The following is a 25,608-nucleotide window of genomic DNA, read 5'->3' on the forward strand; positions in this document are numbered from 1 at the left end:
CTGATCGCCGCTTCTCGCTGCGCCCGCAGGTTGCCAGGCGCGCAGCCTTTGCCCCGCCGCCGCCTGCCCCGGGCCCGGGAGCGCGGTGGAGGAGGCCACCGAGGAGCCCGGGGCCCGCGCCCCGCGCCCCCCAGACATGGTGGGCCACCTGCATCTGCAGGGCATGGAGGACAGTCCCAAGGAGCAGGGCCGGGAGGGCTTGCTGGACAGCCCCGACTCCGGGCTGCCCCCCAGCCCCAGCCCTAGCCCGCCCTTCTACTCGCTGGCGCCTGGCATCCTCGACACGCGCGCTGGGGGCGCCGGCGCCTCTTCGGAGCCCCCGGGACCCAGCGAGGTCAGAGCGGTAAGGACTCGTCCCTGCGCCAAAACTGGAGTGAGGGGGCGGGTGGGCGAGGCTGTGGCCGCCGCGCTCCCAGACGCGCCCCTGCAGAAACCGGGAACCGGCGTCCTCCCTTCCTACCCCCGCGGTGGCCATGCTCCTCAGGTGGGGACCAGGGTGTGTAGGTGGGGGTGGTCCAGTCTGACCCGGCATTTGCAGACCCCTCCTTGGCGGGCCTCTCTTCAGAGGGACTTTCTTACTGTCAACAGTATAGGGGGCCTAGCCAGGCAGGGATAAAGAACAGTGTCCGAAATTCCCAAAGAAGTTGGCCGCTCACTACGTGGGCTTGAGCCCAGAGGTCCGAGCATGTTGCAGACATCTGTGTCCGGGTCCTTTTGCTGTTCCTGACTCAGTTCCCTGCTTATGGTCTCAGAGCCGCCAGTGTGAAAGCCTTTTTCTTTCTTTCTTTTTCTAAAACAAACCCAGACAGGAACCCTTGCTTCCCTGGATGTTAAGGGATGTTGACGTGGAGCTGAGGCGGGCGGGGGGAGGCTGGAGCCCCAGGTCAGGAAACTCAGGAGTTTTGTCTCCTGCCAGACTCCGGCAAGATAGGGGTGGATTCCAGGAGGGATCCAGCTTGGCACCTGGACTGAGCCTGACAGGCTGGGGGGCAGTGTGGGCAGCATGTGCCTTGGTGACTTGAGGAAATGACAAGTTGAAATGAGTGGAGGTTGCTAGCAATCCCAGTGGCATTTCCCCATTCCTGCCGGTGCTCTGGCCAGCTCAATGTTAGCCTGCACATCTTTTCTGCTGGAGTGAGTATCTAGTTGGCTCCACTTTCCCTGGGCCCCAGGGATGCACTCCTGGCACCTCACAGGGCAAAAATATGCCTCCCCCAGCTGAAAATGGTCCTCTCCCCAGAAGAAAGGAATCATTCCCCTGTGTCAAGCCTAAAGGCATGAATTTCACTTGTTTTTTAGTCTGGCGAGTCCCAAGCTTGGCTGCCCAGTGAAATCAGTTGTGGAATCTTAAAAAAAAAAACCCTGACCCCTGAAATTCTCATGGAGTTGATAGAGTTCAACTTGGGCACCAGGATGTTTTAAATGCCTTGGGGTAATTCTGTTTGTACAGCATCGTTTGGGGACCACTATCTTAAAGCAAATCAGGCAGTGAATTTGAACTTTGGTTTCCTTTTTGGGACTTGGGGGGCTTGACAAGCTACTCAGGACTTCCAGGAGTTGATAGAAGTGACCAAGCCTGTTTGCAGTGAACCTGATCTTGCTGTCTGAATGGGCCAGTCTTCCTGCAGGAGTGCTGGAACTTGGCACAGTTGCGTACTTGGGCTGTGTGTGTTGGGAGTACGTCCCTGTGGGTCTTACACAGTAGGGCTCAGAGAAAAGGGACAGGGAACCAGCCTTTTCTTTGAGTCTTTCCATGACCCAGAAGCCTCCTTAAAGAGTTTTCTGGATGCTTTCTCTGCTGTGCAGGCCAGCCTGTGGCTGCCACAAGAACAGCGTGCCTGACTTCCTTGTCTTGGCTGTTCTCTTTGACTTTATTTTTCCCCTTTCCTGCTAAGTAGATGCCAGGCATGGAACTGGGCTGCCTTGAACTTTTAATTTGGCTTAAAAGCCAAACCTGTGGTGGTTTTCCTATGGGTATTGATAACCTGGCGTCCCCAGCCCTTTATTTACATCAACTCATTGAATTTTCACAATATTCCTATGAAGTGTGTGCTCTTGTTGTCCCTGTTTTCCAGAAGGGTAAGCCGAGGCGCAGAGAAGCTTAGCGACTTGCCCTAAGTTGCCCAGCCAGTAAGCGGTTGTGCTGGGATAGAACCTGGGGAATCTGGCCCCAGAATCTGCCCTTGAACTTTATATTATCCTGCTTTTCACTGTGCAGCTAATTAACTACCTATGGGCTTTCTTTTTAAATAAAAAGACAAATTGTGTACCTACAGGGTCTGAGATAACTGCTTTTAATAAAAAGAGAAGAAGTGGTTGCCAAGGGCAACCTCTTCTCAGCTTGGGGCCTGCCATTGCAGCTGTGCCCACCTGCCCCATTACCTACCACATAGGGCACCCCACCTCTGCCCCCCTGTTGGAAACTTGGCTAATCTGGAGTTTAGTAGCACTCTGCTCATCCATCTGTCTGTCCCCACCTGAGAGCCCTTTCCAGGTGCAGATGTGGCAACACTTTGACTGCCGATGTTGCTTATCTCAGGAGAAAGAGACACAGCCCTTGTGTCTTGGGGCTGATGGTTTAAAATGCTCAAGGAAGGGGCTGGTGGTAAGTACCAGGTCTGCTCTGGAGACAAGGGGTCTGGGTCTTAGGCTGCTTTGTGCTGGGTGTGGGTATTGTTGTTCTGACACCCAGTGGCTGACGCTGCCTTGTTGATCAAAGTTGGTGGCCTGTGCCTCAGCTAGGGAGGTAGGCTCCAATTCTGTCCCCGAACCCTAGCCACTGGAGAGTCCTCTATACTTTGTCACTCTCTTTATTGCCCTGGATGTGTGTGTTAAATCGGTTCATGCTTTACCTCATCAAATTGTTCTCCTACTTTGTTCTGCTAAGCTGGACTTGCCTTCAGGACCATCCCCCATCTGGGCAAGGGGTCTGGGCAGGGGCTGGCTATCAGTTTGCCCCCCAATACGTAAGAGGCATTGGAGCCCAGTCTGAGTAGGAATGAATTGCTGACACATAGCTGGAAGCATTCCTGATGACTCCCAAACCAAATGAGCATATAGGAGTCAGTCATCGGTACCACCAACAATTATTGAGCACCTACTGTATGCTACACACTATTTAGAGCTATGGGGGGCACAGCAGTGAACAAGATGTTCAAGATCTCTAGCCTCAGGGAACCGGCATTCTAGTGGGAAATACAGAGTCACCAGCTTGAATATGTGATGCAGTATCATGTGTCCTTAAGACAGAAATCTAGGTAACAGGTGGAGCTACTTTAGACGAAGTGACATGGATGTGACATTTAATAGAAAGCTGAGAAAATCAGGGAGTGAACTTTATGGTTCTAGAACCCAAATGTGTCTCAGTCCAAAAGAATGGCAAGTGCAAAGGTCCTGAGGCAGGAACAAAATGGGCAAGCTTGAGGTGCCCGGGGAGGCCCCTGTAGCTGGTGCCAAGACAGCAGGCCTGGGATGTTGGGGAGGCTGGGGGAGGCTGAGAGATGCCAGGTCAGGGACTTCCAAGGCTAAGCTGAGGCCAGAAATTAAAATTCTGTTTGGTCTTTTAAAATGTACTTGTGCTTGTTTTATTTTTATTTATTTATTTATTTTTGAAGTGACCATAATCTCAAGATTTTATTGTCTTCATGATAAAATAAAAGATGATTAGAACTGTCTCACTTGACCCTTCCTCTTATCTCCTCCCAGTTCAAAATGCTTGCATCTCTTAATAGCTAGCATTCTCTTAGATCTGCAGTTGGGCTCCACACACTCAAGCCTCAATCTTCTTTGTAGTTTTAGCCTTTTTCTGGAAAATCGGCTTAGTCTGCCCACCATAGCCACTCTGCTTCCTGTCATAATGCACTTTCCCTGGGCATAGAGACAGTCCTTGCCCTTTTTGTACTGTGTCACTTTGTGGGGCTGGTGCTAGCCACACTTCTTACAGAAAGTCCAGCGGGTTTTAGGAACATTCACCATGTTTGCGCGAGCACTATCGGCAACGAAAACTATTTTTATTTTTAAAAAAGGCATCTTGAGCTGCCATACTCCCTAAATTAGAAACCCAAATGAGAGACTTCACCAAGAAGGGTGCCCAAAAGGGACACAGAGAGTGGCCCGTTCTATCCGTGTGGGACTTGCCCCCAGGAGGGTGGGGCCCTGCTCTTGCATGAGTCCAGGATAGCACAGGCTGCCCATTGGGCCAGGCGGGGGATGGGGTGGAGTGGTGCTTATCTGTCAGCTACATTCACCCCACAAATAATTAAAACCAGGCAGGTGGAGGATACGGGTACAAACAAGACAGACCGATGTTATCTCTCTGCCACCTTTGGGCTCCCAGCTCCTGACTGTCACTGCAGATTGACCATCCAGTGTCATCCCCTCCTCCTGCCCTGCCCTGCAGAGCTTTGAGCATTAGCAGGTGGGCATCGAGGAGGCCTGAGGACACATCTCCCATGTTAATGGGGCAGTCTGTGGAGCTGGCACTGTTCCATCTTCCTGCCCTCTGGAGTATCTTATGTTACGTTCTCCAGGATGCATGTTGACGTGAACAACTCCCTGTGACAGGTGAAGGACCCAAGCCACTATGGAGTAGTGGTAATGCATGACACATGTGAGCTATTGCTACTTCTCAGATGCAGAGGATGGCCAGAGCTGTCACCCTCAGGGCCCGGTCCCCCCATCCCGTCTCTCCTGGTCTGTCTGTACCTCAGTGCCTGTCTGGATGCCATTGGAGAATGTGCCTGAGGATCAGGGGCTGCTTCCTCCGACCCTTGTGGGTCACCTCTAAGTTGAATCAATGGTGGAGAGAGGGGCGTCTTTGCCCACCCTTGAAAATTTCCCAGGAGTGCCTTGTTCTTTGAGACCACCCATGGTCACAGCCACCTCTTTGGACCTTGGCTGTTACCTCTGGGACTTCTGGATTTTCTCATTTCTGTTCTTATTTCTGTGTTTCTGGTCCATGATGGTGAAACTGAGGGTGAGAAAGGAGAGCAAAGGAAACCAGAGAGATCGTGCTTGGGGTTGGGAAGGATGGACGGACAGATGGATGGATGGATGGACAGATGACTAGAGAGATAGGTGGAAAGAGGGATAGACTCATAAATGGGTGGACAGAGGGGTGGATGGACAGTCTGAGGAAATAGGGATCAGGCCCTGTGACTCCTTGTCAGGCTCATAGGACTGTCCCTGTGGAGGTGTCTGAGCATGCTCAGGTAGAAGAGAGCCAGGCCTGTTGGGCCAAGGTGGGCAGAGCAGGGAGGGGAGGCAAGGCCAGAGATGCTGGCGCCTCCTTCAGCGGCATCTGCCCAGGTAAACACATCTCTCACAGCTGTGGGTCTCTGTGGCAGGCTCACCTGTTGGGGAAATGCACCTTTATCTATAGCTTTAGTGTGAACAGAACAAATAGGCCCATGCCCTTCCAGGTGCTCTGGAGACAAGGATGCAGGAGTCACCCTCGTGGGGAAAAATGCTACCAGATGGATGTGGCAGCAACCATCCTAGGGGCCATCCCATATGCCTGTTGGCACTTCTGGCCTTCCAGCCAGGGGATTAGGGCCTAGACCACCAGCACCTCCTGACATGAGATTCATGTCAGCACAAAAATAAAATGGGACGTTGTTCACCTGGCAGTGGCCCAGGCCTTTCTCTTTAACAGCAGCGTTGGGACATCTTATTCTCTGTGTGCATAAAGCAGGTCACTTTCTTGGAAGCTGCCTGGTCATTGTGAACTGTGCTTTGGGAAAGGCTGGAGTTCTGAGTCACTTGGGGAAGTGGAGACCCTGCCCTAGTCCTTCAGTCCCCCACAGGAAAATTCTCATGCCCCAGCATGGTGACCCCCACTGTGTTACTGGCTGTCAGGTGCCTACCTGTGCCAGCTTCCTAGGATTTCATGGACTTAAAAAGACAGAAACTCATTGTCTCACAGTTCTAGGGGCCAAGAATTCTGAAGTTGGGGTGTGAGCAGCCCCCTACCCAAAGACTCCGGGGAAGACTCTGCCCCCTGTTTGTCTCTTGGCTTCTGTGGTTGCCTGTAGGCCTCTGTGATCCTTGACTTACGGAGGCCTCACTGCAGCCTCTGCCCCTATCATTGCATGGCCTTCTTCCCTTTGCCTGTGTCCTTATGTCTGAATGCTGAATGTCCCTCTTCTTATAAGGACACCAATCATTGGATTTGAACCCACCCTAATCCAGTGTGACTTCATTTTACCTTGATCACATCTGTAAAGACCCTCTGTCCAAATATGGCCACATTCGTAGCTCCCAGGGTGGGAGTGGGGTTAAACTCCGATGTTATCTGCTGGACACAAGCCAGTCCACAGCAGTCCTGTGCATTTGGGTGCGGGTCATGGGGAGGGGCCCCCCTGTGGAGCATCCAGGCTGCAGTGTTCATGTTTGCTCACAGTTTCGCTGCTCTGGGGATCAGACCCTGAGCCCTGTGGGGCCTGTGCTTTGTCCCTGATGCTTCCTAACTCCCCAGGGTTTGGGGTCTCCAGGGCCCCCCATACACAGGCTGTATTCTTGCCATGACTTTTCAGTGGCGTTGTGCTGCATTGTGGGACAGCAGCTAGAAAGAGACCCCCTCCTGCCTCCCCAGGATTTGCAGCCAATGGCCTTTCATAAGAAGGATGGGACTTCTTGGTGTTTAAATATCCCCTCCTTGGTTCATTTCTCTTGTGGGGCACAGTTAAGATCAACCTAGCCCAGCATATGAGTCTTTATTCTTAAATTCCAAATGTGTGCCTGACACAGTCAAATTCCAATAGGAGCAGAGGCCTACCCTGGCCAGCAAGGTGAATGCTCTGAGAAAAGCTCCCTGTGGCTTTGGTGAGGATGCCTGTTCCCCACGCCAGTATGGAGTGTCCCTCCTGGATGTCTTGCTTCCTCCAGGGGCAGCATCAGGGGGCCCTGGACCCTCCTCTTGCCATCCACTCCTCCACCAATGGGTGCTTGTTGTCTTTGACTAAAAGAGAGTGCGTGGTTCTGTGGTCCAGGCTGTGGGCTTGGCCACATCCTGTGCCTGGTAGCTGTGGGCAGCCCTGTGTCACTCAGGCTGTGCACAAATGGCAGCATGCCTCTCCTATGTGTCCCTGCCCAGCTAGGCTGGCCCACGGGCTGGCAGGCATCACTGCATGGCACCGGGCTTCCTACAACAGAGCAGTTATCTTTCTCGCCAGCCTGTGGGCGGTGGCCTGTCTAGCAGCCAGGAGGCGGGTCAGCCTCTGGAGTGCCCATGTGGACTTTCACTGCCAGCCAGGGCGTGTTTATCCCCAGCCTGGCGGCTTCTGGGGAAGGCCCATGAATCAGTGGGAGAGGAGGGTGGGGCCCGGCGGGTAGAGGGCACCCTCGGACGACTGTCCTTTGGACCCAGCTCCCTCAGAGGCCTGCCCTGGGCCCCTACTCCCCTCCAACCCAGGGAGCCAGCTTAGGCTCCCACAGCCCCACTGGTCCCTAGAAGGAGCTGAGGGCCTGGGGTCTGGATAGCCTGTGTCCTTCCCAGGGCCTGGGGAAGGGGGCCATCAGGAGATGGGCAGCCTTTAGCTCTCAGCGTGTGTGCACCCAGGAGTCGTATGTTCTTCCCCGTCCCTGTGTCTGAGAGCTATAAGGGGAAACTGAGTACCCGAAACTGCCAGCCCCAGCTGCAGCCAGGGGTCTCTCAGCAGAGTCTCTTTAGATCAGATCAAGAATACAGACCTGGGGCAGAGCTGGGGCCTGACATTTTTAACAGTGTGAGGTGGGGGAATGGGCCTGTCTGGGGGCTTCCTGGACTTGAGGTGGCCGAGTGACCAGAGCAGGTGATAGCAACAGGTTCCCTAGTGTGTCCAAGCCTCCTCCTCTGCCTTGGTCACCCTGGGGGATGTGACCCAGTCTTTGGGGAGTGTCTCTTCACCGCTTGGCTGGACATCATGCTTCTAGGCGCACAGCCTGCCCCCTTGGCTGCAAGAGGCACTTCCCTTGCCCGCTCTCCAGGCTGGCTGGAGTCCTGGGGCGGCACCTCCACTCTGCTGCTGAAATAACCCCATGGCCAGAAGGGCCCAGCTCCCAGCTTCCCAATAGCTTGGTGGCTATACCATCTCCCTTGGTATGTCTGTCCCCAGAGCCCCAGCGAGCATCTGTGGGCCTTGGCAGGGACTCCCGGAGCTGTCTCGCCATCCAGGCCTGTTGGATGCTGGCCTGTTCTGGGTTGTCACTGCTTCTTGCATCTCTTGTGCAGCGCTTCCAGCTTGGGCAGATTTTAGATGTTTTTCCAGCGGGGCCTTTGGAAGACCGTGCCCAGAGCTCCAGCTTCCCAGCCTGGCCTGTGAACTATGCCTTGTCTGCGGCCTGGCACCAGGCAGGAAGCAGGACCCACAGATGCGGCTGTGTTCATGTTGGCCCCTGCAGACCAGAGTTTGACTGATTCTTTATTCCAGGTGGACCCAAGGGGGATACTTCCTCCCCCTTCCTCCCTCCAGCCCCGCCACCTGTCCAGATGAAGGAAATGCCTCTAAAAACCTTAGCACCCATGTTTATGTCCCCTCCCATACCAGCATTGTCCTCACTCCTCTTCTGTGGCCACATGTCACCCTGTTTTGCAGGAGAGCCCTAGGAGGAGCTGTACCTCCTTCTACCGGATAGGGCCCAGCACACAGTAGGTACTCAGCAAACACTCGTGTGCATTGGTGAAAATGCCAAGCTTCAGATAATGCCTTTTGGGGAGAGAGTGTTATTCTTTTTATTTTTATTTTTAGAGACAGAGTCTCATTTTGTCGCCCTCAGTAGAGTGCCATGTCATTACAGCCTACAGTAACCTCCAGCTCTTGGGCTTAGGCAATTCTCTTGCCTCAGCCTCCCAAGTAGCTGAGACTACATGCGCCCACCACAATGCCCAGCTATTTTTTTTGTTGCAGTTCAGGCCGGGGCCAGGTTCGAACCCGCCACCTTCAGTATATGGGGCTGGTGCCCTACCCACTGAGCCACAGGCACCGCCCCAGTGTTATTTCTATAAACATCAAATCATGGAGTTTCTCAGCTTGGGGGAGGGGTAGTGTTGACTTAACCATGAGCCACAGAAGATGCTGGATGTGTCTAATTCTTATCATGGCCTTATTTTTTGTTGTTTTTTAAATTTGTGTCCTGAAATGTTGTCTAAGGTTCAAAGGGCGTGAATTATACCTCTGTCTAGGGAGGACCCCCAACCCAGACCTTCAAGGCAAAGAAAGATTCCTGACACAAGCCATCTCATGTACAGCCCTTTCCTCCATGCTGGGTGTGTGCATGCACTTGTCCCGTCAAACTCTGACGCATGTGAGATGGCTATTCCTGTTGCCTTCCTTGGAGACAAGAAGACTGTGACCCAGAAGGGGGATGTCATGTAGGCCAAGTCATACAGTTTGTCTCTTACGGCTGCTGGAACAAATCAGCAAACACAGAGTGGCTTAAAACAACACAGATTCATTATCTTATAGCTCTGAGGGTCAGAAGTTGTAAGATCAAAGTCTTGGCAGGGCTGGTTCCTCTTGGGAGCTCAGAGAGAGTCCATTCCTCGCCTCTTCCAACTTTGGGAGGGGTCTATGTTCCTTGGCTTGTGTCCCCTCCTCCCCTTCAAAGCCTGCAAAGTGTCTTCAAGCTCTCTCAGACTCTGACCTCCTGCCACCTCCTAAAAGCACCCTTCACACACTTGGGGCCAGCTGGATGATCCAGGATCACCTCCCCATGCCGAATCCTTAATCATATCTGCAAAGCCCCTTTTACTATGGAGGGTCCTGGGACTAAGACATGGCCATCTTTGGGACCACTGTCCTGCCTGCCACACCCAAGGAGTAGCAGCAGCTGCTTTCTTGGGCCACTCAGCATGTGTGAGTGCCAAAGGGAGATGGGGTCACCTGCAGGGGGCTTCGGGGAACCTCTTCCTTCTCCAAGCCTGTATCCTTTCTCTTGTGGCGCTCAGCCCTTGTTCTGGGGACACTGTGACTAGCAGGAATGGGGCTGCTGGTGACTCTGTCCACAATCTGTTACCAGACTTGAAGACAGGTGTGTGCCCACCTTTGGAGCTCCCAGGGCTGCTTTGCAGGTGTGGGCTGTCTCTGGACAATGCAGGGTCTGTAAGGTGCTGGGCTTCGGGTTAAAGAGGTGAACAAGTATCCTACCTTAAGGAGCTCCTGGTCTGGGGGTGACAGACACACAAGGGGTCACAGCAATGGAGATGGGGTCCCCATGGAGAATGCCAGGACAGGAAGGACAGGGAGCTTGAGTGGGTCTCACCTGGCCAAGTGCGAAGGCACTGGAAGGATGGACGGGATAGGCAACAGCATGAGCCAAGGCACAGAGTCAGCTTGGACTGGGTGTGAGGGCATGAGAGAGAAGTGGGAATGCCTTGACCCTGTGCGTGGCAGGGGAGGTTTGGGCAGGTCGTGGGTGAGAGGCTGTGTGGGTAAGGGCACAGACTGTGGAGCCAGGTCATCTCCTGTAGCTGTTCTGGCCTTGGGCAAGTTATGTAGCCACCCATGGCCCAATTTCAGTGTGTATAAAATGGCCAGTAGCCCTGCTGGGGCCATCGTGGTGACAGTGTGCTCAGGCATTTGGTCAGTGTCTGAAACAGTGCCTGGTGCTCTCTTCTAATTGGATTTGTGAAATGTGGCCTTTTGTATTCTCTCTCTGGAGCTGCTGTAACAAAGACCACAGACTGGATGGTTTAAAGCAATGGGAATTCATTGCCTCTCAACACTGGAGGTGTGGGCAGGGCCCCTAGGTTGTCTGTGTTGGGGCATGATAGAAATCTGCTCTGGCTAAAATGGCAGCCGCCAGCCACATGTGGCGAATGTCCACGGAGGAGCGGAGTTTTTCATTTGACCTAATTTTCACTTATTTAAATAGAATAGTGTCAGGTGGTTAGTGGCTCCCGTCTTAGCTCAGGCCTCAAGGTCCTGGGGCATGGTGCATGCAGCCACGGGTGGCGGGGCTGAGTGTGTGCTGGGGTCCTGGGTGCTGCTTAGGGCTGTGTGGCCCTCGTGACTGATGGAGTGGGGTTCCAGGACACATTAAAGTGCAGGTCCTGTGACCCGTGTGGCCACATATCACATCCCATGGAAACTCTCCTTGGTTACCGGATGGTCAAATCCCCTCAAGCTCTTATCACCCAGTCATGGTCCTCACCAGTTGGGACATTTTAGTCCATTCGTTGGGAATTTTAATCCATTTGTAGAATACTCTAGAGCAGTGGTTCTCAACCTCCCTAATGCCGCAACCCTTTAATACAGTTCCTCATGGTGTGGTGACCCCCAACCATAAAATTATTTTTGTTGTTCGCAGCAACCACTGCTCTAGAGGGTGGGGGGATCCTGGCGGAAGCTTGGGATGAAGCTAGGGACCATCTGCTCTGTTCACTGTGGCGACTACAGTGCAGAACCCAGCCAGCACTCAATAAATGAGCTGAGTGAAGGACTTCCAGGGAGTCCCTGAGCCCTGGACGTGGGCACAGGGAGCTGTAGCAGTGGCTGGTGGGGGGTGGCCCTGTTGGGACAATGCTCCCCTAGCATGTGCTAGTCAGCGAGGAACTGCCTCAGGACAAACATCCCCGTCTCTGTGGCGTTAAACCATGAGGGCTTCTTCCTGGCTGTTGTCACATGTTCACTCTGGGTTGGCTGTGACCCCATGTGTTCTGCCCTTTGAGGGCACCGAGGGTCTGAGGATGGTAGAGATGCCACATTGTGAATGTTGGGTCAGAAGGAGGGTGTCTGAAGGATCTCGCACAAGTGGTGAAATCCCTGACTAGGATTGACAAGTGTCCCAGGCAGCCAAGCCATGAGTACCCTCCAGGGAAATACGGTTCCCACCTGTGCATGGAAGGCAGAGAGCTGGGACTGTCTGACAAGGGGTTGGCATGAGGATCTCCCAGCTCGAGTCCTGGCTCCTAGCAGGGGTGAAGATGTGTCTGACAGAATGGGGTGATTGGCAGGATGGGGCACCCTGTGGCAGCTTTGGGAAGAGCTTGCTGGCCTGTCCTAGGGGAGATCTTTACTGGGCTGGCCTTGGGCTTAGTGCCTTCAGATGGACAGGGATTTTCTTGGGTTGGTTGGGCAGGAAGGAGCCTGGATGGAGCCCTGGGGGCGGGGGGAATACTGTGGGAGCTCAGAAATGTCACCATGCTGGTTTGGGCAGGAGCCCCCTGGGGCTGCTGGTCCCTCAAAGATGAACTGGGGAGAGATCCCTGGTGGTTTATGTTTCCATAAGGAATAGAAATTTAGGGACAGACTTTAAAATAGACCAGAAGAACTTCCCAGAGTGGAGCTGCAGGATGGGCTAGGGAAGGGAGCAGGGAATGAGTTCTTTGTATCTATCTAAAGAGGCTCTTTATGGGGGCTGTGGGTGGCATCCTTTCCCACCTTGCCAAGATTCTTCCAGTTGCAAGAGACAGGAAGGTAGCTCAAAGTGTCTTAAGGCACAAAATGGATTGATTGGCTGGTGCTCACAACTGAGGACAGCTTCAGGCATGGTTTGATCCAGACCCTAGAACAATGTTAGCAAGACTTTACCTCTCACTGCCTTTGATTCCTGCTCTCTTCAGTGTGTTGCTTCATTTCCAGATGGGGTCTTCCTTGCCCACATTCTTAGTCACTCACGGGGGCTTTCCCCATAGCTCCAGCAGAAAACCTGGGCATGGGTCCTATGGGCCCAGTGTGGGTTATATCCCTGTCTAATGCAGTCCTTGTCCTTGGGAAGATGCAATGCTGTTTCCAAAAGAGGTGGACGATAGCTAGGCAACACTAGGGGCCTGCACCTGCCCTCCTGGGAAGTTTGCTGTTCTGACTTGCCTCTTGCCCCCTTCTGCAGGCCCAGCCACGCCCCACTTGTGTGTCCCTCTCCTGGCAGGCATCACCCCCATGGAGGCTGCTCCAGCCTTGGGTGGCACCAAGAAGGGATTTTAGCTTCTCCCAGACAACTGCCCACGGGGGCTTCCTAAAAAGGATCCCAGGGCTCTAAGGCTGGCTCCAGGGCCTCAGTGTGGCCCAGAGATTGTAGTGAGAGGCCACTACCAGGTCCCTGTATTGAGAGCTGGCACTTGGGGGCCAGGCTTCTAGACTGAGCCAGAGAGGGAAGGGTGGCAGGTGATGCCCAGCAGGGAGTGAGGGGCTGCTGTGCCCAAGGGCTGTATAACCTCATGCCTATGCCCTCCCTGCAGCCTCCTTCCCTCCTCCACAACCCCCCAGCCCCCGAGATGAGAGCCCGGATGCTGCCTGTGTTCTTTGGAGAGAGCATCAAGGTGGACCCAGAACCCTCCCATGAAATCCGGTGAGTGGGTCGGGAGCCTTGATAGGGGGGCAGGTGCTTCCTGTGGGGGTGGGGTGGGTAGGTGGCCAAGTCTTTGCCAGAGATAAAAGTGATTTTAAATAAAATACTCTGACCCCAGGGAACCATGCATCTCCATCTCCACTCCCGGTCTATTCAGCCATTTCCCTCATTACCTTCTTCTCCAACAACCGGATTGGTTTTTATTGTAAATCTAATTTCCCCGAAGGTTTGGAAAATGGTAAACATCACTGCTGGAGCGCCCCGTGCGGGCCCCTCTCCTTTCTCTGCTGAGTTTCTAGGTATCCATCACCACACCCTACTGGGGACCCTTTTTCCATTTAGTATTTCCCGGGTGTTATGGGAAGGCTGAGTTGCCCTGTGTCCTCTATAAATTTAACTTAGGCCCTTTATGTCACCAAGAAGTGGCTGCCCCTAAGTCCACTCGGTGCCCTCCCATGCACAAGGCATCTTAGGTGGTGTCTGAATTTGGAGTTAAGGTGACCCCATGGGGAAACTTCCTGCATGAATTCACCCTTCTCTCAGGCTGCTGGGGCTCAGGCTTCCCAAAGGTGGGGTGTATGTGGGTCTTGCGTGTATATCCCCGGGACTTTGTGGATCAATTTGTCCATATCGAGTGGGGCCAGCCAGACATGCAAGTCCTGCTTGCTGCCCCCACCAGCTCTGCATATGGTCCCAGGAATTTTGTTTTTTCCTCCTCAAACACCCTTTAAGTTTTAAAAATACAAATCAAAAGTAGATATGCAGATGCTCCAGCTGGCGTGGGTGAGGGGTGCCTTGACTCTTGGGGCCTCTGATCCCTTCACAGGTATTTACTGGTGGTCTGTGGGGACAAGGTAGGGAATGAGGCAGGCAAGAGCCTCCCACTCCTAAATTTCTACTTGGATTTCCTAGGAACTTTTGAGAAACCTATTTTGATTTAATCTTGCACCAAACAGGTGCAAGAAAAGTACAAGTGGGCGGCCCCTGTGCCTCAGTGAGTAGGGCGCTGACCCATACTCATTCTTTTAACCTACGGTGGGTCCAAACCCGGCCCCAGCCAAAGTGCAACAACAACAACAAAAAATAGCCAGGCATTGTGGCGGGCGCCTGTAGTCCCAGCTACTTGGGACTGAGGCCAAAGAATCGCTTAAGCCCAAGAGTTGGAGGTTGCTGTGAGCTGTGATGCCATGACACTCTACTGAGGGCATCTCTTAACAAAAAAAGAAAAAAGAAAAAAGGAAAAGTACAAGTGACCCTCATGTGACCCCAGTTGCTTACATTTTGTCCCACTTAAGAATAGATTGTTCCTTCCCTGGGGTCCCCAGACAGTTCAGTGGGTTTCCTAATAGGGACATCTGCTTCCATGACAGTGGCACAGGTCAGGAAATCCAGTATTGCAACGTCACCCTGTAATCTCTACCTCATATTCACATTTCATCTGTTGCCCCAATAATGTCCTTTTAGGGCACCTTTCCAGGATCCATCCTGGGCTATGTGTTGCACTCAGTTGTCTCCTTAGTCTGCGGTAACCTTGGGCAGCCTTTCTTCACGTTCTTGACGTTGACAAGGCCATTGTGCCGAGAGCTCTGCCGAGTGTCTTCCTTGGGTCCATGGTGTGTGTGTGTGGGGGGGCGTCTGGGCTGCCGCTCATCCTGGGCTCACTCCCCACCCTCCTGTCCTCCACAGCTGCAACTCTGAGGTCAAGTACGCCTCCGAGAAGCACTTCCGGGACAAGGTCTTCTATGCACCTGTGCCCACTGTCACAGCCTACAGTGAGACCATTGTGGCAGCACCCAACTGCACGTGGCGCAACTACCGCAGCCAGCTGACCCTGGAGCCTCGCCCTCGTGCCCTGCACTTCCGCAGCACCACCATCATCTTCCCCAAGCACGCCAGAAACACTTTCCGGACCACCCTGCACTGCAGCCTGGGCCGGCCCAGCCGCTGGTTCACCTCCAGTGTGCAGCTGCGGCCGTGCGAGGACCCTGGCTCCCACCTCTCTGGTCCTGCCGCACCCTGATAGGGCTGGGGCGGGCTCTGGGCAGGAGGGAGGCAGGTGGGGAGTCCGCTGTGCCAGGAGCAACATGGAACAAGGCTGTCCTGGCCCCCTGCCCCGACCCACAGGCTGGGCCATGTGTTCCCTTGATCCAGTGTGGAGGACTCAGAAAACGCATCTATTTTGTTAGCACTTAAACCTCAAGGCAATACAGGCAGGCACAACTGGGTGGCAGCCACCTCAGGCTAGGCAGAGGTGAGTCCATGCTGTACCCTTGAAGCAGAGGACAGCCCTGAGCATTGGAAGGACACAGGTGTTTCCACCTTGGCTGGGGGTGGTGGTGGTAGAGGGTACCTACTGCATCCCTTGGAGAGCCCTGCCACTCCTGTGTCCTGGGCAGGTGGCTAAGGCTGTGAATGGATGAGGGGGCCAGCCAGGCAGCACCTGTTCCTGGAGGGGAGTCTTTCCAACATGGGCCTCAGCTTGTGCTGAGAGGACCAGCTGTGGCTCAGCACACATTGAGCTGGGAAGTTGGGCGAAAGTGGACACTGTTACCAGGGCTGGTGTTGGTTATGTTGGGGGCAGGAGGAGATAGCCTCGGAAGTACCTGGAGCCATAGCCATGCCAGGGCTTTGGTTGCAGAAGGGAAGCCCTGGGGCTCAGCACCCGGAGCCTCACCCCACGGTGCCCCCAGCCAACACCGTCCATGCACCACCTTCAGAATGTCAAGGCCAACCCAGGGAAGGCCATGAAATCTCAGAAATGTCGCTGCCACCTATGTGAAACCAGTCTAGATTCAAAGTGGTTCTGAGTTCAGCCACCAGCTTGGAGATAACACCGTGGAGGCCTCCTGCACAAGGTCGGTTCTACATGACAACATGTAGTGCCTGGCACTGCCCAAAATGTGGGAAGACCGGCTAGATGAAGACTTGGGTTGGGGATCCCTGGGACAAGCCAGGATGTCCAGGGGGCTGGAGCACCTCTGGGGCCACTGGATACCCCAGAAACTCTATGGTGGCCATGAGGATGCCCCTCTGAGCCCTCTTCCCTCTCTGACCTGAATGCCTCAGCAGTGGGCAGCTGCTCCTGCCACCCCCCAAGTTCCCTCTGTGCGACTCAGCTCATGCCCAGAAGGGATAAAATATCTGGTATATTTTTATATATCCACATAGATAGTGTATTTTCTCTCCAGGGATGCTGTCTGATAAAGAAGTAACTTAAGAAATCAATTGATTATCTTAATAAAATGTGCAAACCCAAAGGGACTTCCATTTTAGTTTCTGAGACCCTCATTCCCACGGGGGTGAAGGGGCAGACCTGTTCCCAGGGGCATCTCACTCTATGGCCACCCACTGTTCTTCCCACATGGCATTACTGCCTGGGAGACCTTGCCTCCTCCCTGCTCATGGGGGACAGGAGGGACTTAACCCCTACTTCAAGGCCAGCCTCAGAGTATATAGGGTCTACCCAAGAGCAAGTTAATAAATGCCCAGGCCCCGACCTGGAGCCAGGGGCTGGGACATCTGCATTTTTGATGTGTGCCCGTGCTTTGAGCTTGCTCTGCATCCCAGCCCCACCCTGTCCCTGGAGAACAGCCTCAGCTGCCACTGGCTAGGATGTACCTTAGGATTTGTTTCCATTGACACTTAGAAAGGCCTTGGGCTCCAGATCCTGAGTGCATTAAGGGAGACACTGGAAAGCAAGGACAGTGTCCTCAATGAGTTGGAAAATCAGACTGGAATTGGCCCTGGGGTTGGGGTCATCCCAAGCACTGTATTAAATGTTTAATGTGGTTTTTCACTCATGTCATCCCTACCTGCTGAGACAGGTACTACTGATTCTCCACTTTATAGAAGAGAAAGTTAGACACAGAGAGGTTAAGTAACTTGCCCAAGGTCACATAGCTAGTAGGAGACAGAGCCAGGACCTGAGCCCAAGATCCCTGACACTCTTAACCACTGGAGTGCCTGCCTCACAGGGTGTGACCCTAACAGGGAATAGGGTAGTGAATGCCACAACAGGCACAGTCAATGACAGGTCTGCATGAACCTTAAGGCCTCTGCTGTGGACAAGCAGGACAGAAACACCATTTCAGGTGCTCCCAGCCCTCTGTCCCTCTTTGGTGATGGGATTCCATGCAAATACACACACTGGCAGTAGCATTCTCTAATATCCTCCGTAATCCATGCAAACTCCATTTCACAAGTTTGATTTTCAGCCAACCTTGATCTCTCACCACCTCAAAGGAAAAATGGGTTTCCTGACACGGTCCCAATGAATCCAGTGGACTGGGGGTGGGGGTGGGGGGGGAGTGTGCTCCTGGGATCAGACTTTGCTCCAGAGCCTGGGCTGAGATGCTGGGTGTGCACGGCATGTAAGGCCCTCCTACCCAGGAATGCTCCTTCTCCTCCATCTTTAACAGGCAGTACCCCCAAAACCTTTTACCCGCGCCCTCCCCCCCATGTCCACATCTGCTTCCTGGAGAGTACACAAGCCCGAAAGCCTGCACCAGGGACCTCTTGGGCTCACTTTGCCCCACAGTGTGTGCCTTCCCTGGTGGGGTTGGAGCCCTGGCCACCTGTAGCCTGCAGTGCAGGGGCCCAGTCAGGGATGAGGAGGGGGGAGTGAGAGACTGGCTCCTAAAGCTCCCAAAGGCACACTGGTTTTCTGTTGCAGCAGCTCTTCTGTCCTATGGGAACCCAGGGGACCTGGAGACAGGCAGAAAGAGGCACTAGTTTCATGCAGACCCTGTCCCGAGCCCTTGGAGACTCCTAGAGCTCCAGCTGCCTAGCCTCAGGGCACTCTTGCTAAAGGTCCTTCCTCCCTTGCCCCTGGCCCATGTCCACTAGATGAGCAAAATGTTCACATGCCAGGCAAGCCCTTGGTGATGCCCCCAGAGGGGCAACTGTCACCCAGGCAGGGGGCTGATGTGGGGTGAGCTCTGTCAGAATATGCTATTTCCCTTTTTTGAGCCTCTGCAACATGGGCCTAAGGTCTCTATTTTGCAGGCCTAAGAGCAAAGTTGGCAGTGCCCCTCTGCAAACAAGTGCCCCTCCCCGCCATCAGCCAAATTCGACATAATCCCATCTCTTCCTCCCCAAAGTGGGAGTAACAAGAACCACAGCTCTGGTGCCAACAGACACAGAGCACTGGGACTGTGCCCAGTCATGCTATGAGCACGTTCTGTGTTTTACCTGCTTCATCTTTTGGTGAGGGTAGGGAGAATTCTACCAGAAGGAAGCAAGTGGATGAGAGCTGCCACTGCCAGGATAGCTCCTGTCCCCACAGCTGAAGCCTCCTGGTTTTCTGCAGGACCCATAAACAACAACACAGCTTCATTTGGTGGCCCTTCTAGGCTTTCCAGGACAGAATGGCCAGAGAACCCTGTTACCAGCTGCCACATGACTGACTGATATATTCCCAAAATATGCAAACTGTCAAACAACCAGTTGCAGTTTCTCTTCTCCCTCTATAAAATCCACCTTTGTATTCCTTCCACACAGTTGAGTTAATGGCAGCTGTGTAAAAGGGATAAATCACATTTAGCAATTATGGCAGCATCATCACCCCATTCTACAGATGAGAAAACCGAGGCCCAGAGAGGTCAAAGGCTTGGCCAGAGCCTGGCAGCTGGCTCCACACTCTGGCCTCTTTACAACATGAGGCTCTGCCCTCACGAGAGTGCCCATGGCCTGGTGTGCGCCCAGGACAAGGGGGCTCTGCTGTGCCACACCCCCATCCTGGCCCGAGACTGGAGTCCCAGGCCTGTTTCTCCCTCATGATCCATTCAGCACCCCATAAACCCAAGCTACCCTAATTTTCAGAGAACCAGTCAATGATCTGACTGAGCAACTGCTCAACTCAGAAACTCCTGGGTCCCTGTTGACTTAGGTCCAGCCATTGAGGGCTCCACAGAATCCCTGGCTGGGCCTCACTCCTAACCTTTGTTCATGTAGGTTTTGCTCCTCTCAGCCCATCCACTCCCTAAGACCTGCCGCCTCTAGGAATCCACCCTGACTGCTCCAGTTTATCTGCATCATCTCAGGAGTGATTATCCTGAGCCAACCCTGTTGTCTTGGGGACAAGTACATTCCTGCCCTGTAGCTGGTGGGTCAGGCCTCCTATGGACCCTTTTGTGTCCTCACTGGAGATATCCTGGTCAAACAGAAAAGAGGTGCCAGGTTCCAGGTGAAGGGATAGCTCCAACCTTGGGAACTGACCCTGCCATCAGAGTGAGGACTGCAAACCACCCACATCAGAAACACCTAGGCTACTTGTTGAAAACACAGATTCCCAGGCCCTAGCCTAGACCTAGAACAGAGGTACTCAAACTTTTTAAATAGGGGGGCCAGTTCACTGTCCCTCAGACCGTTGGAGGGCTGGAATCTGGGCCCTGGGACGAGTCGGCTGCTAAGCAGGACAGGCAGCGGTGGCAAAAACACCCAGCAGGCCGGATAAATGTCCTCGGTGGGCCGCATGTGGCCCACAGGCAGTAGTTTGAGGACGTCTGAATCAGACTATGTGGACTCAGGGATTGGCATTTTAACTAACTTCCCGATGTCTTAAGACATGGTGACATTTGCAAAGAACTGTCCTTTATAAAGCATTTTCCAGTTCAGTTCAACATAGTTGGCAGGAAGGTTTAGAGCCAAAAGCAGGGTGAGGAGCGAAAAGAAAAGAGCTGTGACCTGTTAACTATTTTAACAGATACTCAAAAAGGAGAGATCTGGAGTTCTTAGAGGAAGTAATGTCCCAGCTGGGTTTTGAAGTATATGTAGGAGTTTTCTAGGGAGATGGGGGGAGACCAGGGAATTAGTATAAGCCTCCATCTTAAATATGGAACAGTGAGAAGGCCAAATAAGACTGGGGTGCATGAACTCTTTGGGGGTTGAGGACCAGCTGGGAGACAGAGCAGATCCTCTGAGGGCAGCAGGAGGCCATGGTCTCTCCCTATACCCTACAAACATTCCCCTGTTTTGGGTCTGGGCCACTGGTCCCCAGAAGATACACAGAGGTATTAAACAGTGCCATCTCTAAAGCACAGAGACAGGGGCTGGCAGAGATGACCATGTGGGCTGACATTTGTGCTCCGTCCCCTTGTAACTCTGGTCTGACTACAACTGAGATAGGTGCTAGGTATCCTGGGTGGCATCATGATGAGTGGGCAACTGGCATGGCCAACAAACCTGACCCATTACTGATTTTGGGTGGGGGCAGGTTTGTGTCCTAGGTGGAAGGAGGCCTGGCCCAGAACAGGGCCCTTAGCCAGCCCCACACTGCCATCTGCCTACAGGCCTCAGAACTACATCTGGGTGCCGGGTCTGAAACCTGTCATGCATGGGGCCACCGCATGGACTATAGCAGCCCCAGGGTCACATAGAACCCAGTGCCAAGTCCAGAAGCCAAGCTCTCTGTGCACCAAAGCAGTCACTCAGGGTGACCTCAGGTGCCAGCGAGGCCAGATGAGTTCCCTGAGAATGAAAATCCCACCTGCCCAAATCCCGTGGGGTCAGCCTCCCCCAGTGCTGAAGGTGAAGCTCAAGTCAGACGCCTGCTTCACCCCTGAAGGCTGGTTCCCCGTATGTCAAGGTGTCCCTTTGGCCAGGCATGGTGGCCCTGCTCCCAGCCTCTAGGAAGGGGCTGTTTCTGGGTGGGCCAAGAGGACAGCACCCTGGGCTGCTGGGCCTAGAGGCTGAGATGGTGTCAGGGAGAGGATGGAGTCTAGAACCCTAAGGTGTCTGGGCTTGGCACAACTCTGAAACATCTCTGGAAGAGGAAGAACAAAAAAAACACCCTGCTTTGCAGACCGTCTACTCACCCTCTCAGCCAAAGGCCCCAGAGGGAACAAGAACACACCTCCTCTGCTCCTCAGAGGACCCAAAGGTCCAGGAGTCTGCAAAGCCAGCTATATCCCAGGCACTGACCCCACGGGAAAACTGTCCACTGACTGCCTACAAGTCCAGCTGGTCTTGGGGCAGAGCAGGCCACAGGCTTGTGTCCGTCACCCTACAACGGCTCCAGAAATGCCTTTGGGGTACACCTAACCTCATAGCTCTGCCAAAGGTGAAGGTCCCCAACATCTAAGGGTAAAGGGGGCTTTCAGGCCAGCTCAGACCAGGTAGGGAAGCTCCAGGACAAGGGCAGCCTTCCTTCCTCTGGGGCAGCAGGTGGTGGGCGCACTGAGGAACCCCAGCACCCCCATAGCTGCTGGTGTACCAGAGCACCTGTCTCTTTAGCCTCCAATACCTAGGGGACCAATGAGGTCTCTCTGATGCTCTCCCTAACTTGGCTTAGAGGCTGATACTTCATAGGTTACTGTGACATGGGGTGGCAGCTGGTCACGGGTGGGAGAGGCAGTGGCTCTGCTATAGCTACAGAGGAAGAGTAGGATAGTGAGGCTGAGACCAGGTTGCTGCCACCAAGGGCAGGGTGGAGGACTTGGGGTTCATGGCAAAGAACTGTGGCCTTTCTGAGGCTCCACTCTGTCTCAGAAGGAATGCAGCAGGCCTGAGTGTGAAAAGTAGGTAGGCAGCTTTCCTGCCCAGGCTGGCAGGAGTTGGCCCCTCTCCTGCCTTGTAATCAAAGCAGCCATGAGAACAAAGAATCCATTTGCTCTTTAATGTAATCTCAGTGGGCAGGTATAAAATAAAAAGTATCTCATAGCTAGGAACCCGAGGGCATCTTGGACACCATGGGTATGAATATCGGATAAGCTCATCATGGGTGTGAATCTAACTATCTGATATGCTCACCATGAGTATGACTACCGGATGCCCCCACTGTAACACACTTACCAAGGTTGTAAATATTCGCTTACAAAAGGGACGAGTCTCTAGTGAGTTGGGGGGACATGGCCTGGGCCCTCTCCCCAGATGGTTATACTCCCATCATTCTCCTATGCCCCTAGCTGTCTGCTCTCCTGCTTGCCCAGTCTGAGGTAGAGAAGAAACCTTGGTAACTTGAGTATAATTCGCTTTTTAATTAGAACGACGTGTGTAAATGACAGAACACCACAGCCTTGCGCAGATGGCGGCCACAGAATATGCATCAAATTCATTCTGCCCAAGGAAGGGAGGGAGGGAGGGAGGGAGGACACAGAGGGGCTCATGAGCTGGTGGCCCCTGCCCCCTTGGTCCTGCAGATGATGGGGTGACTGACTGTCAGCCTGCACACGCCTCGAACGGTAAGCGGAGATCGAAAGCACAGCAGCAATAATACTGGGTTAAGTCCTTCCTCGCGTAAAACATCTGAATTAATTCATTGAAGGTATCAAAAATATACCCTGTAAACCAATACATCATTTACATCTGCCTTTCCTTCCCACCGCTGCGGCAACGATGTGTGAAAAAACAGTCCAGTTCCTCGGAGCATCCACTTGCCCCAGGCTGCACCTGGCCCTTTAGTCCGCCTACCTGGCCTGACTTGGTTTCCAGCAATCTCGTTGGCTGGAGCAGCCTGTGGGGACCGGAACAAGCGCGCTGGGGGCTGGACAGACCCTGTGTCCATCTGTCCAGAGCGCTAAGCGGGATGGGAGGCGGAGGGAGGGTGCGCGGGCTGCTAGCTCAGTTTAGACTTTGGTTCCAAATGCATTAAGGGGGAGGCAGTGGCATGGAGGTGCGTGGTCATCCTGCTTTGGGTCCCTAGCCATCCTGGCTGCCTGCGTGTGGCTACCACACGCCTGCCACACCCCGTCCCCAGTCCCTCCCCTCCCCTCCCCTCCCGAGCACCAGGTAAACATCCCCTGAGTAAGGTCACTGCACAGGGCCAGCCCGGGGCGGGAGTCTTAGTTAAGGCTTTAGACAGGCAAGGATGCCGGCTCTGGATGGACGGACGGATGGATGGATGCACAGGCAGACTCAGGGGCTCCTTCCTCGGTGGGGGGAGTCAGCAGCTGCCCCACTCCACCCCAGGCTGCTCCTGCTACTTGCTGGGACCTGGCGCCACCCCCCACCCCATTCTGAGTCACTCGCTGTCTGAGAGCGTCTCATACTGCGAGCAGAGCAGTGGCTTGGGTTCCTCGTCCCAGGCGTGGTGGGGGCCAGCAAGAGGCCCACTGCCCGAGGGGAGGCCTGGTGGGGGTGGGGAGGCCATGACGCCCGCCTGCAGCCGCATGATCAGGGGGTTGTAGGGGAATGGCGTGGAACCTGCAGGAGAGATGGGGAGAGGCCCAGGAGGCCTTTGTGAGTACAGCGGCCACTGCCAGCCACCTATCACCACACAGGAACTAGGGTCTCAGCCTTTTTACCCCAAAGCTGTCCCAGCCCCTTCTAAGTCTTGATAACTTTCTAGAACTACATCTTTCCACCTCTGCCACTTCCACACTCATTTAAGGGCCTGCCAGTTTTGGCCTGGACTATAGCAGTAGACTCTTTGATGTTTCTCCCTGTCCCCTTGGGGACCTGTATGCAGCCCTCTGTACACTGGCCTCTTGGCACTTTCTAGGCCCTCTCTGGGCAGTCCTAGTAGTACCCTTTGTCTCTGCCTATGCCCCTGATGAAGTGTCTGGACTGTCTAGTTAGGACCCAGTTGGCCAGGTCCCTGGGCAGCCCCTCTAAGCTCTGCACTTAGTAGGCGTGAGGGTACTCAGTGGCCCCCCACCTGCTGCCCACCTGCAGACGAGGGTCGGTCTTCCCATACACGGTTGGTGAGTGGCGTCCGGCGGTTGCAGTCTCCCTCCGAGTGCACTGAGGAAACGGAAGGTGGTCGGTCCCCAGACGCCAGGCCCGGGGCCGGGGACTTGGCTTTTCGGCTGCTGGGTCTGCCAGAGACCTTGGTCTTCCCACCACCACCTGTAGGGGGACAAAGTGGGACAAAGCATGAAGGGACTACATTGGACTCTGAAGACAGCACTGACTCTGCGATGGCGCAACAGGGGTGAAGGGTGGGGTGAGGGTCAGATGTGCCACGGGACCCCCCCCTCCATGGAGGAAGAATATGAACCCGCCTTCCCCAGCCAGGAAGCCAAGGAGGTCGACCAGACGGCCAGATCCAGCTGTGAGCCTAAAACTCAGAGGTCAGCTCTTCCTGGGGAAAAGTAGGGGAGCTGACTATTAATATGCCCTCAGGGTGCCCTGAAGGCCACCCAGCACCCAGGGGCTGCAACCTTGAACATGAAGCCTGGAAGCCCTGTGTCAGGACCCCAAGACCATTCCCAACCCCCATGAATGACCCAGGAACTTCTAATTTCTGGCTTTAGTGTCCAAGTTGGACAACTAGGGCCCAAATTATGTTGCTCAGCCACCTGCTCTGAAAAGGAGGATGCTGATGAAGCCTGGACAGACAGGGAGCTGGCCCAAGGGCCAGCTATGGACAAACACAGTGGACCACACAGGTGCAGAACCCATAGGGCTGGCCACTGTCCCTGCCCCCATCCATGTCACATGGGTGGGCCTGCACTCCAGCCTGGTGTCCCCCCAGGAGACACAGATGGGCTGGGAGGCAGGCGGGGTGGCAGTGTGAGCATTCACAGGGGAAGCAGCAGCGCTTTGGCCTGGTGGGTGGGGGTTGGGGGGGGACTGGGGCTGGGGCAGGAGGGGTGAGGACACTTGGAGGTTGTCAGCCCAGCTTTGAATTAGCAAACTCCAGAACGAGGTCAAACAGGCACAACAATAAAAGTAACAAGCTCCAAAGCTTGAGGGGGGGGGGTTGTCAGAGGAACGCGCAGGAGGGAGAATTAATCACACCAGGGAAGGGACAGACAGGGGCAGGGGAGGCCTGCAGACCTGGCGAGGTGAGCGTGTGGTCACTCCGTCCGTCAGCAGCGGTTATGGGCATAGCAGCGGGCAGGCTGGCACTGGCATTCAGAGGGTTAAAAGCATTGGCGCTGAGCGGCGGGGGCTCTTCCCACTGATCATATTTACCCATGAGTGCCTTTCTAATAATGGCCTCCAGCCCCATGTTGGTGCTGGCATGCTCCTGCACCGCCTGGCTTCTACAGGTCATAAGGCCTGGGGGAGAGAGAGAGACACACACAAGGGCCAGGGAGGCAGGAGCCAGGGGGCCACGGAGAGAGAGAGAGGAGAGAGAGAGAGGAGAGAGAGAAACGAGAAGAGAAAGATACACAGTGAGCACATTTCAGCAAAGCAACATGTTGACTTCCCTGTCCCTCCCACCTTTTGGTTTCTGCTGAGGGGTGATATGGGAAGGCTGCTTCCTTCTGACGTGGGAACTGGGAAGCTCTTGGGCACTGCCAGGGAGGTGGGTCTGGGGAGTTGTGATGCCTACTTGGCACCTCTAATCTCAGCCAGGGCTGTATAATTTTTTAAAAAGTTTCAAGTGGCTGTAACAGGAGGATAGGGGTGGGAAGCAGTGGGGTATCCTGTTTGAAGAAGGGATTGCTGGGTAAT

The 25,608-nt window shown here is 54.2% G+C and overlaps 2 protein-coding genes and 1 pseudogene across 2 annotated transcripts in view; 1 reads left to right on the plus strand and 2 right to left on the minus strand.

Annotated features, from left to right (window-relative positions):
- The first annotated feature begins 136 nt into the window (after window positions 1–136).
- On the plus strand, window positions 137–15,286 carry LOC100945179 (refilin-A). The gene is made up of 3 exons (XM_003796034.2): window positions 137–343; window positions 13,157–13,266; window positions 14,953–15,286. Exons 1-3 carry the CDS (start codon window positions 137–139, stop codon window positions 15,284–15,286), a joined length of 651 nt encoding a protein of 216 aa, XP_003796082.2.
- Window positions 3,664–3,975, minus strand: LOC100944860 (annotated as a pseudogene).
- Window positions 15,287–22,223: 6,937 nt separating the features above from the next.
- NCOR2 (nuclear receptor corepressor 2) overlaps window positions 22,224–25,608 on the minus strand; it is a 211,076-nt gene continuing 207,691 nt past the window's right edge. The window contains exons 46-48 of the mRNA XM_023516824.1: window positions 24,985–25,209; window positions 23,872–24,051; window positions 22,224–23,406 (exon numbers count right to left, since the gene is read on the minus strand). Of these exons, the coding sequence (XP_023372592.1) occupies window positions 23,225–23,406; window positions 23,872–24,051; window positions 24,985–25,209 (587 nt within the window). The 3' untranslated portion in view covers window positions 22,224–23,224. The remainder of the gene's footprint in view (window positions 23,407–23,871; window positions 24,052–24,984; window positions 25,210–25,608) is intronic.

The sequence above is a fragment of the Otolemur garnettii genome, unplaced genomic scaffold, assembly GCF_000181295.1.
Source record: "Otolemur garnettii isolate 467f Iridium unplaced genomic scaffold, OtoGar3 scaffold00099, whole genome shotgun sequence".
Lineage (NCBI taxonomy): Eukaryota > Metazoa > Chordata > Mammalia > Primates > Galagidae > Otolemur > Otolemur garnettii.

What these genes read in the sequence shown, in the direction of transcription:
- LOC100945179 (XM_003796034.2), top strand. Translation starts at nt 137, where the DNA reads ATGGTGGGCCACCTGCATCTGCAGGGCATGGAGGACAGTCCCAAGGAG. An exon ending in GACCCAGCGAGGTCAGAGCG is followed by an intron (nt 344 to 13,156) that starts GTAAGGACTCGT and finishes CCCTCCCTGCAG; the next exon opens with CCTCCTTCCCTCCTCCACAA. An exon ending in GAACCCTCCCATGAAATCCG is followed by an intron (nt 13,267 to 14,952) that starts GTGAGTGGGTCG and finishes TGTCCTCCACAG; the next exon opens with CTGCAACTCTGAGGTCAAGT.